We start from the raw sequence: 17,288 nt of genomic DNA, 5'->3' as shown, positions 1-17,288 counted from the left end.
CGACCGAATCCAGCGCTCTGCTTGGAAGGCGCATCGAGACCTCCTCGTGGACTGTCTGTGCTTAGTTTATCTCACGGCTGCGTTGCATCCAGTGATTTCAGTATAAAGCGATCGGCACCAACTTGAGAAAATAATTTCCATCTCTTCATCTCTCTTTTAAGAAGCACTGCCCCTTGGTGCTTGCGTAGTAAGAGAAAATGCAAATCAAGAAATAAAAATGCAGTTTTCTGGGAAGTCGGTTCATTCCCTGTGCCTGGTTTCCTAACTGAGGAGGGAACTCTGGCCGGGCGTTCTCAGAATGGTCCCTGCGTTGGTGTGTTGTGCCCAGTACCCAGTGGTCGCAGGGCCTGCGGCTGACTCGCTGCGGTCCAGTGGGGGACACAGCGTGCGTGAGGAAGTGGAGATATTCTTGGAGCAAAGACACACCACTAAGCCTGGCAGCCGCCCCAGGGGCCTCATGGCACCTCCTGGCCACCTTCCCAGCCACCTTCTCCTACGAACACCTGCCTCCCAGGGCTCCTCGGGCGCTGTGGGCCGAGAGCAGCGCCGTCCCCAGGGACCTGGATGACCGTTCCCCCAGGACCTGCTGCAGGGAATCTGGGGGCTCCATGCCTCCCCAGCTCCCCTGGCCTCCTGGGCAGCCCCCTTGCCCAGGGCATGCTGTGTATTCCCCAGGGACCTCAGCCATCTCTGGACACACCTGGCATGTGTCTCTGGGGGTCTAGGGGACAAGGGTGTTTGGGGAAGGAAGCAAAATATGTCCCTTTCCACTGGTCACCCCTTGCCCAGTACTTCGGGTACAGCCGTACAATTCTATGTGCTCACAGTTCAGGCTCCTGAACCCTGAGGGTTCTGTGTGTCCCAGGGGTCCCCAACCAGACTCTGTGTGTGTGACTAGTGGGGAGCTGTGTGGTCTCACCCCTGCAGAGCCCGGGATGCGCTTCAGTCTACAAAAAGAGCCAGTGCTCCCTGTCCTGGGAGTCTGGGCACGGTGGGCAGGTCCCCCACTGTCCCTGGCTTCCCTGTCCTCATCTGTCAAGGCCAAGGTGGCTCCTGCCTCTCTGAGTAGCTGCCTCTCAGGGGAGGAGCCACACAAGGGCCTCCGGAGGGCACAGGGGTGTAGACCTCTGCCGGGCGACCATCAGCCAGACCAGGGCAGGGACACGAGCCAGCAACTCCTCATCCCCTTGTCATTTCTGTGTGCGGGTTTTTTGGTTTTGTTTTCTTTCGTGTTCTCTCTTAATAGGTGGGCTTCTCTGCCCGTCTCCTCTTAATGATGTTTCAGTGGTTCCACATTTAGAGGTTTGCAATTACCTTTGTTCTAAAGCAATTAAGTTCCAGCCTTCCCCAACTCGGATAAAAAGCACGCCCTTAGTGTCTTTTCCGACAAGCAAGACCTTCTCTGGAAAGGCAGGATCACGACGGATGCATCTGGAACACGCCGGGGCTGCACGTCGGCCGGCTTGAGGGCTTTTACTATTATTATCTGGACCTTCCGTTCATGTAAGTGTGTCCACACCCGAAGCTCGGGCAAATTCTAGATTTGTCCCTCCTTTACTGTGAAAACACATCTTTGTTCTTTGAGGTTCTGTTCTTCCCCAGCGTATAACAAATGAGAGTCTTACCCTGTGAGTGATGGTGTCTTGCTTTTATGGGAAACAGGTACAGTGTCCGTAGGTAAGGCCCCCGAATCTCATGGGGGTCCCTGGTCCCTCGAAGACTTGCCGGGAGCCAACGGGATAGGAGGGGTGTGGGGGGCTTAGCTCGGCGCTTGGGGGCAGGACGTGTTTGATTCGTGGTTTTAGCTGCGATTCGAGAAAACTGGTGCTGTCCTTCCCAGTCTGTTTCTGGAGTCAGCGGGCTGATGGGGCTTGTCCATCCACGAGGGCCTGCCGGGACCATCTCCCAAGCATGGTCTGTTCTTGGCTGCCGGCTGGGTGGAGGGATCCGCGGGGCCCAGAATTCACCCCGTGCACACCTGAACCCGCAAAGATGTTGAGGAGATATCTGACCTGTGGGTGCAAAGAAGGGCTTGTCTGTCTTCTGGGAACATTGGGGTCCCGTTTGTCATCGCCCGTTGACGTCAACTGACTTCCCACTCTTGAGATGTGTCAGTGAGCCAAAGGATTTGGCTCGGTCTTCTGGCTTTTGCTTTGCTGCCGAACCCAGAAGGTATGGGTAGCGCCTGGCTTGACTGTGGTTGCCCCATGAAGTGGGCAGTGGGGACATTGGGGAAGGTAGGGTGCCCTTCCCGTGTCTGCACTCACAGGATTTCTTGGTGCATAGAGCGCCTTGCAGGGTCTATAAAGCAGTGGACCACCTAAGAGGGACCATGGCTGGTCTCTCTCGTTCGGCTCACCTTTCACTGAAAAGGCCAGGAAAGGCTGGAACAGAAGGAGACCCCAGTGGGGACCAGACACCACCCTGCCGGTTAGGCAGACCTGGGTGCTAAGGGGCTGTGTTTGGGCAGAAACACGGAGGCCTCGCGGCCTGGCTTGCAGGGACGTGTCAGCAGCCTTGGAGCAGCTTGGGCTTCAGCAGGGCACCTGGGAGCTTCTGCTTCTGCTCCTTCTGCTCTGGAGACCAGAGGCAGTGACCATGTGAATCCTTGGACTCAAGGAATGCAGAACTTCACCGGGCAGTCATGTCCATTATCCTCAGAACCTTCCAGAAAGGAGCGGTGAACATTCTTGGCCACCGTTTCAGGCTCAGGCATGGAGTGAGGAGCTGTCCCCATCTGCAGGTAGATAATGGATCTTGTGTCCCCGTGCCTGCCTCCTGTTTCCATGACATAAGGTGACCACTCTTGTGGGAGGCACACAGGCAGCCGTGCCTGGGGATTTGAGCACCGCTGCCCAGACTGGGAGCAGTCCGCTGTCTTCTTTCTCCGGCTGCCTCGGAAGGTCACTGTGACCCACATTCCCAGGAAAGATCGGTGGGGGGGGGGGGGGTGTGCAGGGTGCACAGTGGGCTCAGCTCTGCATCTCCTGCCACATGTGGAAGGGGTTCTGTGGGCTGCCGGCCACTGTCCAGCAGGACAAAGCCCACCCCAGTGCCCAGTGGGACGGGGACCCCGTTCTGCTCCTGGGACCCTGTCTCCCACCACGGCGAAGTGGCCTGCTGGAACACCAGGGCCAGAAAGGCAGGGTTCCTGGCTGTCGTCTTCTGGCACCTTCACAGAGCAGCAAACCCAGGCCAGGAGTGGGGATCTGCTCCAGGAAGAAGCCCTCCCCGGGAGGCCCGGACAGCCTGCCCACATGTGGATCACCTGCCTGCGCTCCCTGAATGCCCTCCTGCTCCATTTCTCCTTGGGTCTCGCCAGCGCCCCCGCAGGGTTCCCTCCTGCCCTCATCACAGTGGCTTCTGCTCCTTTTTCCCTTCTGACCTAAAAGCCCCGCCATCCTGTGATTACTTACTCTACAGCCCTGTTGATGGTAAATTCTCGAGGCAGAAAGAAGACCCTGGCCTTTTCCACCCGTGACTCTTGGGCTCACGCTGAGCCAGGCCAGGTGGCTGTGTGACGGCCGATTCAAAGGGTCACAGGACACTGGGGCTGGAGCCGCCTAGAGACTTGGTGTCTGAGCCGGAGGGAGCAGCCCCGAGGACACTTGGGACCCACTTTAGTACTGGCTCTTGGAGACTTACTCTGGGGCAGAGCCGGGTGGTTCCCCAAACACTACGTTTTCCTAGTACACGGTGGGGCCACGGCCCACGGGACATCACTGTCCGCCAGCACAGACTGAGCACCTGCTGTGAGCCAAGCCCAGCGTGGGCACCCATGCCAAAGTCAAGACGCCACCGGGCTCACGGGGCATCTGGAAACGGGCGGCACCTCTGTCCCGCCCAGCATGGGTGCTGAGCGCCCAAGGTCGCCGTCCCTGACCCCTGTCCCTGCAGATGAGATGGACAAGGACGGGGCCCCCCCGGGGAGATGCCCAGAGCCTCCGGGGCCACTTCCCTCTGGGGGTTGTGCTACTTAAGGCCTGTGCGTCTCCTTTCTGGATAATGCCAGATCCCAACAGAAGCTCTAGTCTATTTCTGAATACCGAAAAATGTGTTGAATCACACACATGCTCCAGGGGAATCACGAGCCTTCTCAACAGAGGACAGGGAAGAGACAGCGTGTGTCCGGTTGGGGCTGAGCTGGCATTCTGAGCTTGGGTGCCTCTGAGGTCCCTACCAGGCGGGGGCTGGAGCTTTTGGGGCTGCTGACCTCCACCCCCCTGCATTCCTAGGTGGCCCCGGGGCCTCTGCCCAGCCCCAAGGTCTGTGTCCATTATTTCTGAAACTGTCCTTCCTCGAGAGGAGAGGGCTCTTCTCTGCCCCAACACCCACCGTCTGAAGACCCAACCTCCCCAGAAGGGGACAGAGCAGACGTGGGTGCAGACATTCTCCGCGGGGCCGCAGCGTGGGCTCTGTGGTGGAGACCACGGGCTCACCCACAGCTCTGGCTGCTCCCTTCTGGGAGAGGCCGCCGTCTGCGTGCTGAGTTCAGAGCTCCCCGGAGGCACGGCGACGCCTGTGGGGCCGATTGGTTGTAACAGCTCGGTCTGGTGACTCGGGTTGACTGTCCCTGGGTCCTCCTGTTTTGCTCATCGGAAAGCAAGGTCAGAGAGGGGACGTGTTTGGCAAAGGCTCTCGTTGGCTTAAGGAGGGGAGGGGAGGAGGAGGGAAGCAAGGGTGACAGAGACGGAGACAGAGACACACTGAGCCCAGCCGGAGACGGAGACAGAGAGACACTGAGCCCAGCCGGGCCGCCAGCCTCAGAGGCTCGGGCTCTTGGAAACCTGACATGGGCTGATGAGATGGACAGAAATCTGCAGTGAAAGCCCCTGATGACCTATTTCCTTCAAGAATGTTCATCGGGCGTCTCCGCGGTGCCAGATGGATGGGCCTGAGAGCTGCTCCTGCCCCCAGAAGCCCTAGGGCCTGGAAAATTCTGCCCAGTGTCATTAGCTTCTGCTTCAGAGCAGTCCTGCTGGGAAGCTTCTCTCCCCGCCCCCATCCTTAAACTCTGCCACCATCAGTCCTGCCAGGAGACACTAGGTGTCTCTGGACCCAGGTGCAGGCTCCGGGGCTTCCTGGAGCCGCCGGGTCCCCTCCAGAACCCCCCCAGCTCAAGCTGCCTCTCCCTCTCCCTCTTCCTCTCCCCTGGACCGGTCGGCCGCGGCCTTGAGAAGAGGCCTCTTCACCCTAAGCAGCCTTGCGGTCCCTCTGGATTGGCTTGTCCTGGCTCCAGCTCAAGCAGGTGGTGGGTCGGCTGTACGGTGATCGATTCTCTCATCTCTCCGGGCAGAAAGCAAGCTCTGGGGGAACAAGGGTGGTGCCTGTCTTGTTCACGTGTCTCTTGGCAGTCAGGTCTCCTAAATATCGCCCAATGAATGAATGAGCAAATAAATCCACAGATACTTGAAGTCTACAGTTCCACTTGTTTCTTCAAAATCAAAAATCTACAGTATACCCAGCCACGAAAGTCTAGTCCCCCCGCATCACCCAAGGTGGGTGGCAGAGGCATGGCCCAGGGCTCACCCAGGGAGGGGGGCTGCCCACCTCCGGAGTTGGCCAACGTCTCTGCCATCATCCATACTGCCAAGGGGATGGTCAGCGGAGGCGGTGACCCTCTGTGCTGGGTGCCTGTTCCTGGGGAGAGGTGGGGAAGGAGCTGTGCGGTTCCAACATTTATCATTACCTTTTACCCCACTATTGCTGGGTCCCAAGGGTGCACGGATGGGGCTTTGTCTTGTTTTGGGACAAGGGCCTCTGTCTCTGTATGGACTTGCCTGAGGGGTCCGTCCGGTGGTCCTCTGATAAAATGCATCTGTTCTGAGTGTTGGGTGAACAGGCCTTTGGGGAACATGGAGGACCCGTGGGTGTGAGTCAGATGAGGGAGGGGTGGCAAGCCATTGGTCAGATGTGAGCGTGACTGTGCTCTCTACCTGGCTCAGCTGTGAACCTTTGGAGGAGATTAGCTGGAGTGACCCCCGAGGTGTATTTTGGGGAGAGAAGGAAGACCAGAAGCTCGTGCTGCTGACGTTGGCCTCGAACAGTGGCAGGCCCAGAGAGCTCACGCTCCAGTCCCGACACCCACTGTGCTCTGTCCATGTGTCTTCCCAGCTGCCTCCGGGGGTCATCATTCCCTCTCTGTGACCCGCCCGGGTTTCTTGCTTCTTGTCTCTGCATCCTATCCATTTTCAGGTTTCTTCCATGGTTTTCATCTCACTGTAATTAAAAATGAGAATTTTAGTTGTGAAAAGTTGCAGTGAACGAGTCCAGGAAGGGCCTGGTGGCCCGTCCCCGGGGCTCCCCCAGCTTCCCCATGGTCTCGTACTAGGGCAAGAGAGCCACGAGCAGGGATTGCCTCTGTTTAGGGGCAATCACATCTGAAAGAGGAACCCTGTGCTCTGCACTGTTTCGCCACCCTTCCCGAGCACGGTGGGGCCAACACTTCCATTTCAAAGATGCGCCGTGGTTAGAAAAGAAAGCGAGAACGCATGCGGAGACGCCTGGGTGGCTCAGCCAGCTCTGGATTTCAGCTCAGGTCATGATCTCAGGGTTCTGGGATCGAGCTCTCCAGGAGCTCTGCGAAGTGGGACTGTTCATTCAGATCAAATGACTGTCTGTAGTGGTCCCTGCTCAGCGTCCAGTCGAGCTCTCCTTGCGCATTTACAGAAGGTGAGGTTCACAGCGGCTCGTGCTCCCGAGAGCAGGTGAATTTCACACACGGCCCAATGATGCTGTAGGTCCGCGTCCTTTTCAAGCCGTGATGTTTCCAACGGAAAATGAGATGATTCCAAGACTGGTTCTGCTGTTTTTCATCCATTTCACGGAATCCAGCCGTAACTGGGAGGTTCCTTCTGTGAAAAGTGAGCGCTTGGCATGATTGCTGATGTCCCCGGAAATGCAATGGAAGAATTCTGCCCCGACGCTGTGGCTGTCTGTTTTCTGGGATAACGTAAATGTAGACATGTTCGCGGAGCTCAGTGTTTGTGGTGAACACATCACACCTAGAGCGGATGGGGACACACAGATCATTTTTAATTGTGCCCACACACCAACTAAATATTCCATCAGTTAAAATAGAAGCCATGGATGTCAGATTTTACCAACAGTTCCACATACTGAGTAACGGAACCACACATTTACATAATGAAGCTGATGTTGAGTTTTTAAAAATACTTCAACTTGGGAGCGTATATGTTCTCTTCTCTGCTCGTCAGATTACGGAGTGTTGGGGCCTTCCAAAAACTTGCTCTGTCAACCAACCCACGTGTTCTACAGAGATGGTGAACTTTTCTGTAAACAAGGCCCTACGTGTTGGTTGCATTTTGTTCTTAATTAGTTGAATAAAAGTATTCAACAGAGCAGCAAAAAATACAACCACCAAGGAAAAAAAAAAAAAGGGAAGAAACAAAAAAACTCTCAACGATTTAAACTTCGGTAGAACTACGACTACTGAAAACATAGGTTGTGAAAGGAAAACATTATAATCTTTTCCTGTAAAAGCCAAAAAGGGATAAAGCAAATGAAACGAGTGCTCACAAGATACTCATTTGGAAAACTCTGAGACAATTTTGTGAAAATGTTTAATAGGAAGGATATTGTAAAATAGATTAGAAGTGAAACATATTAAGAATATACAAGGCTAAGATACTGATCGAAGCAGGTAAATATGGACTGGGAATAGGTATTCTGTTCATGTCCTCATTTTATTTTCATATAGCCAATTTAAAAAGGGGCTGTTTTATTAAAAAAATATTGCTTTAATGTGCCCTGGTAGTTTATTTTCTAGGAAGGTTGTTTTTTCTTTTATAATTTTTTAAAAATAGTTTTCGAATAAAGCTACTTAGTGGGTTCCCATTTTAGTAAAACCAACTGCTGACCAATAATGAAGTCTTGTGGGGAAGCACATGACTAGAACTATTTCAGCCTCTTGTTCACACTCAAGAGTCCTGTTTTGGATGAGAAATTGCACGTGGCCCGTCCCGGGGGCTCTGCTCAAAGCTGGAGCAAATCTTTATGTCTGTTCCTCTGTGGAGGAGCTGAGTTTCTTTTGTGAGTGAGATCGGAAGGACCCGGCGTTTCAACCACACCTGCTGGGTTTGAGTTGCAGGGGACAGTCTGGCACAATCTGCTCCAGGAAACCCAGCGCGCCTTTTCATGCCTGGGACAGGAGGGGTCAGCCGGGTGGCCCCTCCCCAAAGACACCGGCTCAGGGTCTGCTCCACACCCTCAAAACCCGGCAGCTTCCAATCAGCTGGGAAGGCCAGCTTGGGTGTGGCGGGAGATGGCCCCTGTCCTCGGGAGGCTCAAGGTCTCAGTGGGAGATGCAGCGCCCAGATGGGTTCAAACAAATCGGTGTATCCCGGGAGGAAAGGGCGCCTCACTGGGCAGAAGCATGTGAGCAAGGGCTAGGGGGAGTGGGCAGGGGTGAGGAGAGTCCCTGCCCTGCCTCGGGGTCTCTGCCTGCCCCAGCCTCCTGTCCTCCTGTCTCCTGGCTGTCATTTTGCAGACTCTCAGCCTGGGTCCTCTTCCCCGGTCCCCAAGTGTACTGGCCTCCTTCTCCTTCGGTGCTGCACCAGCAGCTCACGTCTGCCCCTCCACACACCCCCAGAGTGAACTCACCCACACCCTGAGCCTTCAGCACCAGCTCCAGCCGAGCCCTAGGCCCTGGTGTGATTCCTGTTGGCACTCTCCACTAGAATGCTCCAGAACCCCGAGATGCAACAGGCCATCTCTGAGGACAGCAGGACGTTCGTCATAGGATGGCCATGAGGACTGGGGAGGTAACTTACCGCTGAAGCCTCAGACGGCTTGTCACACTTTATAGGAGCTCAGTAAATGGGAGCTTGTATTATCGTTTTATACCATGCCCAGATCATCTCTGTTCCTAGACCGGGGACCCCATTCCCCTGATGTCAGCTCATGAGTGATCCCCCGGGATTCCCCAAGATGGAAATCCCAGTACCTCGGATGCCCTTACTCATCAGCACGTCCAGGTGATCGCCGTTCCTACAGATTCTGCCTTTGAAGCCCTTTCAGATCCCTCCGTCTTCTCATTCCCATTGTCCTGGCTTAGTCCAGACCTTTCTCTGCTGCGGAGGCCGGCGTGTGTCAGATTGTATGTGCATGGGAAGCACGCAGGGGTCTGGTGAAAATGTAGGGGGGTCCGGTGGTTCCTGAGAGGCTGCCTCCCTAGCAAGGTCCTAGGGGATGCCCGTGCCCCCAGCCGTTCTGGGGCAGCAAAGCCCAATGCCAGGTCTCTGGTGGCTCCTGACCGGCTCCCAGCACCACCTCTGGAAACTCCAGCGGCAGCTCACAGCCGAGGTTGTCAGCCGCGGTCCATATAAAACCCGTTGCTTGCCCTATGTTTGGATGCTTTGCATCTGGAGTTGGGCCCAGGAGTCAGCGTCGTTTTGTCATACACTGAAACGGTTCTCATAAGACAGGTTGTTGATGGAAAGGGAGACCATGCCACCAAATTAAACTCTCGAACATGACACTCAAAGGCCTTCTGGACTCAGTCCTGAGCGAACTGAATCATCGCCTCGTCCCCTTCTAGCACGGCACCGTGGACACTCGTCTCCAGAGCAGTGCAGCCGCTGGGTGGCTGCTTTGCCATGCATCCTTCCAGCTCCGCGAAGCTGCTGTGGGCTTGCCCAAAAACGAGTGTTAGAAAGGCGCCAGACGGAGTATAAAGGCGATTCTAATCAAGCCGATAGCTGGCTGGCTTTCCATAAGAGTCAAAGTAAAGCTGCTTTGTTGCAAACTACTGTGATAATCTCAGTTCTGAGACCCAGCATGTAAATGCCCAGAATACTTCACGTATGGTAGATTCAATACAAATCCTTAAAATTCACTATGGATTTAACTACTGTTTCCAGGATTCCTTTTGCGCGGACTCGTGTCTGTGCTTATTGCTAGCTTGCACAAACCCTTTGTGGGTGAAGAGCCAGGTACAGGAAAGTTGTCATCCGTCTGGAAATATAATGCCGCAATTGGGGGACTCCTGGGGCTTGAATTCAGCAAGGTTTAGTGCCCTCTGCTGGCCATAGTGGCCAAATCACCTGCGGACCCAGGAGATGCGGCCAACGGGGCGGGGCGGAGGGGGGGGCGTCTGATGGGTCTTTGTCTGGCTCACAAATGTCAGCCTTCTCTTAGGTAGTGGGACATTTGGAGAGGAAGGTTTTGAATGAATGCATGTAACAAGAAAATACGCTTCCACTAGGAAGTCTGCGTCTCCGAGTTGGATTAAACCAGCGGGTACTTCCTAGTCCATTACTCTGCCGCTTATTCAGTTACGTAAAAGCGGTGTTCAAGAGCAGACTCTGTTTAATGCAGCCTGTGCACAGCTGCCCGTCAGGGCTTGAGGGCTTTTGTCTCTGGCCGTCCTGGGTTCGAATGATGACTCCTCCATCTCCTCTGACCCAATGTTGGGTCAGTTTCTCAGTCCCGGAGGGTTGCTGTGAGGGCAGTGCCTAGACGAAGGGCCTGGTGGTGGTAGGTGCTCCCCGGTCACAAGCATGTGTGCGTGTGTGCGTGTGTGCGTGTGTGCATGTGTGTGTGTGTGTGTGTGTGTGTGTCTCACTTTAAAAGTCTAAAATGTATTTGGTAAAGGAACAAGAAGAAGGAGGTGAAAAGATTGATTGTGGCTGTCACTGTCCCGGGATGATTGCAGCTCAAAATGGTTCCATTTCAGCTGAAACATGAAGACGATTGTTTGCGCTCATTCAGACGTCTCCTCTGATTCAAGGGACAGTGTTTCTGGGACTCGGTCCATTTGTCTGGGTCAGCGAGGCTTTTTGCAGGAAAGTCCTGGGTGAGCGGACGGGCACCCAGGCTGACCACGGAGTGGAGTGGGGAGTGCGGGAGGGAGGGAGCCCACCCCTCAGCCCACCGCATCACCATCACCACCGCCAGGTCTCCCTCGGCTCCCATGGCCAGGCCCCTTCTCTGGGGGCCAGTCCCTCTCTCCACCACCAAGAGGTCGATGCCACATTTCCTCAGGATCCAAGGCTATTTTGGGAAAATGGGGCACCAAGTGGGGATCTGAGGTGGGCCTTACAGGTCTGGGTAAAAGAACATTTTCCTGTGTTGAACCTCATCGCATTAGCCACCCACCCAATAAAGACTGACCTCCGTCCCCAGTGGGCCCACGTGACTCCATCAGAAAGGAACTGATGGTGGCCCCTCCTGGGGGACGAGGGGTCTTTCCTCTGCCTCACCTGGGGGCTCAGACGGGAGGCAAAGCCGTGTTCCCGGAGGCCGCGTGAAGTTCAGGAGAGCAGTAGGAAGTACAGGGCTGGAAGGAACACTGACCAGGCGGGCCGGCCCATTCCCATTCTCACTGCTCACATCTCAGGCCCAGGAGGACGGGCTGGCCTTTGGAGGCTCCATCAGGCTCCAGAGTGTAGGAAAGGCCTGCACTCAGAATAAGGGCTGGGGGCACACGTTGTGTTTGTGACTAGGGGGACAGCAGAGGTGGACTCTGTGCAGGGGTCCGGCCTCCTCGCTTCCCAGCACCCCCACCCCTATGACCACCTGCCAGTGAACCTGACTCCCGACCCTGCAGTTCTTCCCAAGGGGTGCTCTTCTCTTGGCTGTCGTGATACAAAATAGAAATGCTACACTCATGTCACAGCAGACACCATAGAATGTACCCGAAATATTGAACAGATCATTTCATGTGGCAATCCAGAAGCTGTGGGTAAAGGGCCTCACTGAGGCTCCGTGAAGCGACCTTTCAGAATCACTGATCTGGTATTTTCAGACTTTACCCTCCCTGGACACCTCCGCATCCTGGTTCACCTCTCTTCTCCTTGCAAAACCAGACAAACACACAAGAAAGGGAATTGGGGCACCTGGGTGGCTCAGTTGTTAAGTGTCTGCCTTCAGCTCAGGTGATAATCCCAGGGTCCTAGGATTGAGTCCCGCATCGGGCTCCCTGCTCAGCGGGGAGCCTGCTTCTCCCTCTCCCTCTGCTGCTCCCGCTGCCTCTCTATCTCTCCGTCTGGATATAAACAAACGGATAGATAAAATCTTTAAAAAAAAATAAAAAGAAAGGAAATTAACCTGAACAGCAAGTGCTTTTCTAATGTGGGAACAACTCTTAGAGTTACTAACTTTTCTCATCCCAAGGTGAGATCACTTCCCTAGTGCACCAGTAAACTGCGCCAGGAGTGTCCCCAGACCCGCCTCCCAACCCAGTGCTCCAGAGCACGCCCACCAGCATTCTGTCCCCAGTCGGCCTTGTCCTCCATGAGTGGCCCTTCTCAGCGGGGGGCCCGACCACCCAAGATGGGTGGGGGGCCCCTCTGAGGCTGTCCCTGCTTCTTACAGATTCGCCATGGAGCCCTTCTGTCCGCTCCTGCTGGCCGGTGTTAGCTTGCCGCTCGCCAGGGCTCTCAAGGGCAACGAGACCACCGCGGCGGTCAGCAACTGGACCTCGACGACCTCAGGTGAGGCCCTGGCCGCATGCCCCTCCCTGGCATTCCCCTGCCCCTCCAGGTAGGCTCTCGGACTGGGATGACACGGCCGAGGGAGGAGACGCAGGGTGCAGCTGACTTCCTCAGCGAGCAGAGCATCTCTCGCGTCACTCCTGTCCACACCAGCTGGCCAGACAGGCCAGTTGTGCGGAATTGGAGCAGAACAAATTGCAGTCCGGGGGCAGCGAACACGACCCTGTGCTGATGGTTGGTGTCAGCTTCGGTGGGAGGCGGGAGAGCAGAAGTGAAGTTTCCCGCCCCCCAATCCTGGGGATCTGATTGAAACAAGCCTGAAGGAACAGTGATGAGTCCGCAGAGGATACTGGCCCACTGACATGACCATTGCTGCTGTTGAGAAGTTAACATTAATATTCTTGGGCAAGGTACTGGTATAGTGGTTAGATTACACTTTTGGGAGAAGAGCCCTTACATTTTAGAGAGGCATGTTGATGTCCTTGCGAGGTCCAGGAGTGATTCGAGAAAGAGCAGATGGGGAGCAGGAGCAGGGTGGGGGGCTGGGCCGACAGAGCCATCTCGTCCTGATCAGAAAGGTGGGTGGCGGACACGCGGGAGTTCATTGCTTGTTCTCCTGCCTTTTCCATATTTTGAAAGTTAGGGGTAGGAAAGAGTGAACAGACATGGATGAACCCTAGAAACGCGCTCAGTGGAAGAAGCCAGACACGAGACCCTGTGTTGTGTGGCTGCATGGAAGGGAGATGCCCAGAATAGAGAAGCTGATGCCAGAGAAGGGACAGGAGTGCTGGGCTGGGCTTGGGGGTCAAACGCCAAGTGACCCCAGGTGGCCGAGAAGTGGATGGGAATGTTCTGGAATGCTGAGAAAAATTCTGTGAATTAGCTGAAAATCACTGAATCGTAGGCTTAAAACGGGTGAGTGTGTAGTATGTCAATTTTACATCAAGGAAATGAGATACATGCCGTACAAGGGTTAGAGGAGGCGGCGGCGGGAGGAGGAGTGGCAGCGAGAGCGAAGGCTCTCGAGACACGTGGCCCGAGTTCAGTTCTAGCTCTGCCGGCCGCTCATTGGCCGAGTGATCCGGAGTAAGACCCTGAACCTCTTTGTGCCTCAGCGTCCCCGTCTGTGAGACGGAGGTGGTAATAGTGCCTGCTACTCCGCAGTGCAGATTAAGGAGACAACCAGCCGGGGTTCAGGAGCTCGTCCACGGGGCCGCTGCTGTGCTTGGCAGGACACCCTGTCAGAGGAGGCCTGTCTGTCCCCCGGCCAATCTCTCACGGCCCAGACATTGGCTCTTCAGTGTCCCTTGATCTCTCCTCCTTGGATGTTTGCCCAACACAGAGGTCCAACTGGTGTTTTCAGGGTCCCCACGGACTGGACACAGGGTCCCTGGGCCACACCTCCCTGGTAGATGGAGGCCCATCTGGCTGCCAGCTCCGGCCCGTGGCCAGGGTAGTAGGAATCTGTAACCAGTAAGACCTATTCCCCCGAGGGTGCCTCGGAGCCTCTTGTCAGTCCCCATATGCCTCCTCCGTGCCTCCTTCCCTCTCCATTCCTAAGACTCCCAGACATAAAACTCAAGGACTTCTCTGATACGGTATTACTTGGTGAATTGGTTAGTGTTCTCCAGAGACACAGAATCCACAGATAAATATTTATATTTTCATTTATATCTGCACCTGTGTCTGTATCTGTAGTTATATTTATTATAAGGAATTGGGTCACACAATTGTGGATGTTGTCAAGTCCAAAATACACAGAGCCAGTGTCCTAGTTTGAGTCTGAAGGCTGGCAAGTGGCTACAGAACCAGAGAGAGTGATGTCCCAGTTGGAAGGCAATCAGGCAGAAAGAATTCCCTGTTACTCACAGAACGCCTGGCACTTTTATTCTATGTGGGCCTTCAACTGATTGGATGAGACCCACCTACAATGGGGGGAGGGGCTGCGATCTTTTTTTTTTTTTTTTTTTTTTTTTTTCCTGAGACACCAATTTAAATGCTGACTGTCATCTGAAAAGCAGCACCCCCCTGGAAACACCCAGGACAATGTTTGACCAAGTATCTGGCAGCTCGTGGTCCAGCTAAGTTGACACACACCAAAAAAATGCTTATCCCAAGGCCTTGGGAAAACAAAAATGATCAACATCCCTCTGGAAGAGAAATCCTGGGCGGGGTGACTCGAAGTGCTGCCTTTTGGGCTGTTGTCAAGGGTTCAACACCCATCCAGCTCAGGAGCTTTGCATGATTTTCTAACCCCACACATGTCCTACAAATGCACCGTTAGGCCCCAAGAGGAGGGAGCGGTGGGGCTCAGTCTCTGATGCCTGCCTCCAGCAGGGGGTGGCAAGCATAGCACGGGCCTTGCTTGGAAAGCCAGAGAAATCTAGAGCCACATGAAAGGAAAGACAGAGGCTCCCAGCACATGGAACTGCATTTATCATCCCACATCACAGCCAGCTGGTCTCCGGGAGCCGGGGCGGGGGGTTGCTGGCACTGTCCCCCAGCCTGGACGGTCCAGACCCGCCCCGAGGACAGTGTGTCCCTGCAGCCCACAGAGAGGAGCCGGCTGCTGCTGGCCCGAGGCCGGACACCACCTGCAGCAGCGCTTACCACAACAGCAGCAGATCTACCAGGCAGAACGTCGTTGGCCCAAAGCAGAGAAGCTACGTGGTGGGGCTGTGTGGGCGCTCCAGAGAGGACATCTGTCGGGCGGGGTGACTCAGCCTCACCCCTCCGCCTCCTCAGTTCACTTGAAAGTGAAATGATTGGCTCATGAGATGGCTGTGGGCGTTGGGGGCTCCTTTCAGGGAGGGGGACTGTGGTGAGATCTCATGCCCATCAGAACGGATGTGACACTCGGCTCTGTGCTGCTTCTGCTGGGGGCCTTGTGGGCGGGGCGGTGGCTGCTGGTCACACAACCAGGAGGGAAATCGGCAGTGGCCCCACTTCAAGGTCTGGGTGTTACCACGTGGACAGGCTCCCTTGACCTAGAATCCCAGGGCGGGGGGAGCCTGACTTTGTGAAGGTGTCCTTTGCAACTTTGTTCCCCAAAAGAAGGATTATTTGGGATAATCCCAGCATACAGCCCCAGTGTATCAATTAACCAGAAATCATCTCATTTGTTCCTTGAACAGAATGTTTTAAATAATCATCAGGAGACATTCCTTTACACAGGAGTTGAGGGTAAAGATTTACAGTGTAATGAAATGTTGCTGTCCTTGCTACAGGAAGGGTTCCTAAAAAATTCATAAGAAATAGGTAACACAGGAAAATGGTGGAGGTTGTGACCAAGCCAAATGCAAATATCGAATTGATGATGCTTTATTGATCATGAGATGATGTTTAACTCTATAGAAGGTAGGGAAATGCAGATTATTTTACTTATCAGACTGACAAAAATTAAGAGGATTGCTCATAGCTGGAAGAAATCACTCCATCACCCAGTCGAGGCGAGCACGGAAGCTGGAAATGCTGCAGGGGTCTTTCGAGCAGTTTCTACTACAATGCACTGTGTGCGCACACAGAAGTACAGGGTCCCCTTCCGGAACCTTCTATAGAAGCACTTTCAAGATACACCAAGATGAAGATACGAGATGGAAAGTTCTAACAGCCAAAGAGTTGGAAACAACCTAAATGTCCATTGAAATTTCAGGTTTTTCAGAAAGTGGACGTCCAAGCAAGTGTGTGTTTGCTGGTACAGAAGCTTCCCAGGGCAGACGGCCCAACGAGGAAGGCGAGTCACAGAGCTGGCCGATAGCCAATGTCATCTGTTTTTTTGTTGTTGTTGTTGTTTTGCACATTTCACTTGGCACAGGGGACACGGCCTGTAGAGGCTTTTTTTCTAGACCGTAGTATTTTTCAAAAACTGCATTTAGGTTGCATTACTTATCTATATTTAAAAATCAGATCATTTTTTACATGAAAATATGAACTTCTTCTTTTGGCAAACTGGAGGAACTGGATAGTGGGGGGGGGGCACTCTCAGTTCTCCAGGCCCCCCGTCAGGCCCCCCGTCAGGCCCCCCGTCAGGCCCGCCGGCTCTTGAGTGTTCCTGCCAATCTCTGCCTTCCAGAAAGAGGCAGCTGCTGACATTGATCCTTGGATCTGCAGATTCTGCCTTGCACACAGCACAACGCCGGATCTGTGGGTCGTTCTCCCTGGGTCCTCAAGGGTGTGCTGTGGAGACATCCACCTCTGTAACCTTGGCCTTTACTGGAGGCAGCCTGAGCCTGGAGGCCAGACCCTGGAGCCTCCTGACCCTAGGGATGGTCTGTCTGTGGTCCAGGCGCCCTTCAGACCCCCAAGTCAGGCCAGGTCCCCCTAGTCCTCAGACGGGCGAGCTAGCCAGGCAGTCACTGCCAAGATTGGAGCTGAGCTGGGGCAGCCTGACCTCTGGGCAAATGCAGAAGTTGGGGGAGGAAAAGGCACCCGCCCACACTCTGAGGTTGCATTTGGCAGGGCAGGGATAGAGCCCTGTCTGCGGTGTGGGGCTGGGCCCAGCTCTGCCCCTTGGTGTCAGGCATCTCCCCCATCAGACTGTACTTGAGTAGGCGCCAACGCCCCGGCAGAGCAGGGAGGGGACTCACTGGATGCGGAAGTGTGGCAGCCTCAGGCCCGATCTGCTCCCCGGGCAGCCCTGCAGTGGAGGGGGCGGGGAAGAGGAGAGGACCCAGGGCTCTTAGTGGCTCAGCCTGGGTCACCCTGGCTTTGCCCTCTCGCTTGGCTCGTGAGGTTGCTAGTCAGAGGGGAGAGGCATTGGCTCAGCCTGGAAGGAGGGTGTCTTGTCGGTTGGCCTCCTTCTCCTCACAGACCCGCTGCCCCCAGGGCACCTCT

At 54.8% G+C, this 17,288-nt stretch overlaps 1 protein-coding gene and 1 long non-coding RNA gene across 10 annotated transcripts in view; one reads left to right on the top strand and one right to left on the bottom strand.

Annotated features, from left to right (window-relative positions):
• The window catches only part of PTPRE (protein tyrosine phosphatase receptor type E), a 151,928-nt gene that overhangs the window by 95,696 nt on the left and 38,944 nt on the right, over positions 1-17,288 (top strand). For all 9 annotated transcript variants that reach the window (XR_009353209.1, XM_059172838.1, XM_059172834.1 and 6 more), the window contains one exon: positions 12,337-12,455. Coding sequence is in view for 8 of the 9 variants with exons in the window: in XM_059172838.1 (XP_059028821.1) it covers positions 12,337-12,455 (119 nt within the window). In the remaining variant the exon portion in view is untranslated. The remainder of the gene's footprint in view (positions 1-12,336; positions 12,456-17,288) is intronic.
• LOC131830543 (uncharacterized) lies at positions 5,418-15,271 on the bottom strand. The gene is made up of 3 exons (XR_009353210.1): positions 15,066-15,271; positions 11,223-11,436; positions 5,418-6,219 (listed from the first exon to the last, which is right to left on the bottom strand). It is a non-coding gene; the product is annotated as an uncharacterized LOC131830543 (long non-coding RNA).

Source organism: Mustela lutreola, chromosome 4 (genome assembly GCF_030435805.1).
Source record: "Mustela lutreola isolate mMusLut2 chromosome 4, mMusLut2.pri, whole genome shotgun sequence".
Lineage (NCBI taxonomy): Eukaryota > Metazoa > Chordata > Mammalia > Carnivora > Mustelidae > Mustela > Mustela lutreola.
This window is presented reverse-complemented; position numbering and strand designations above follow the sequence as displayed.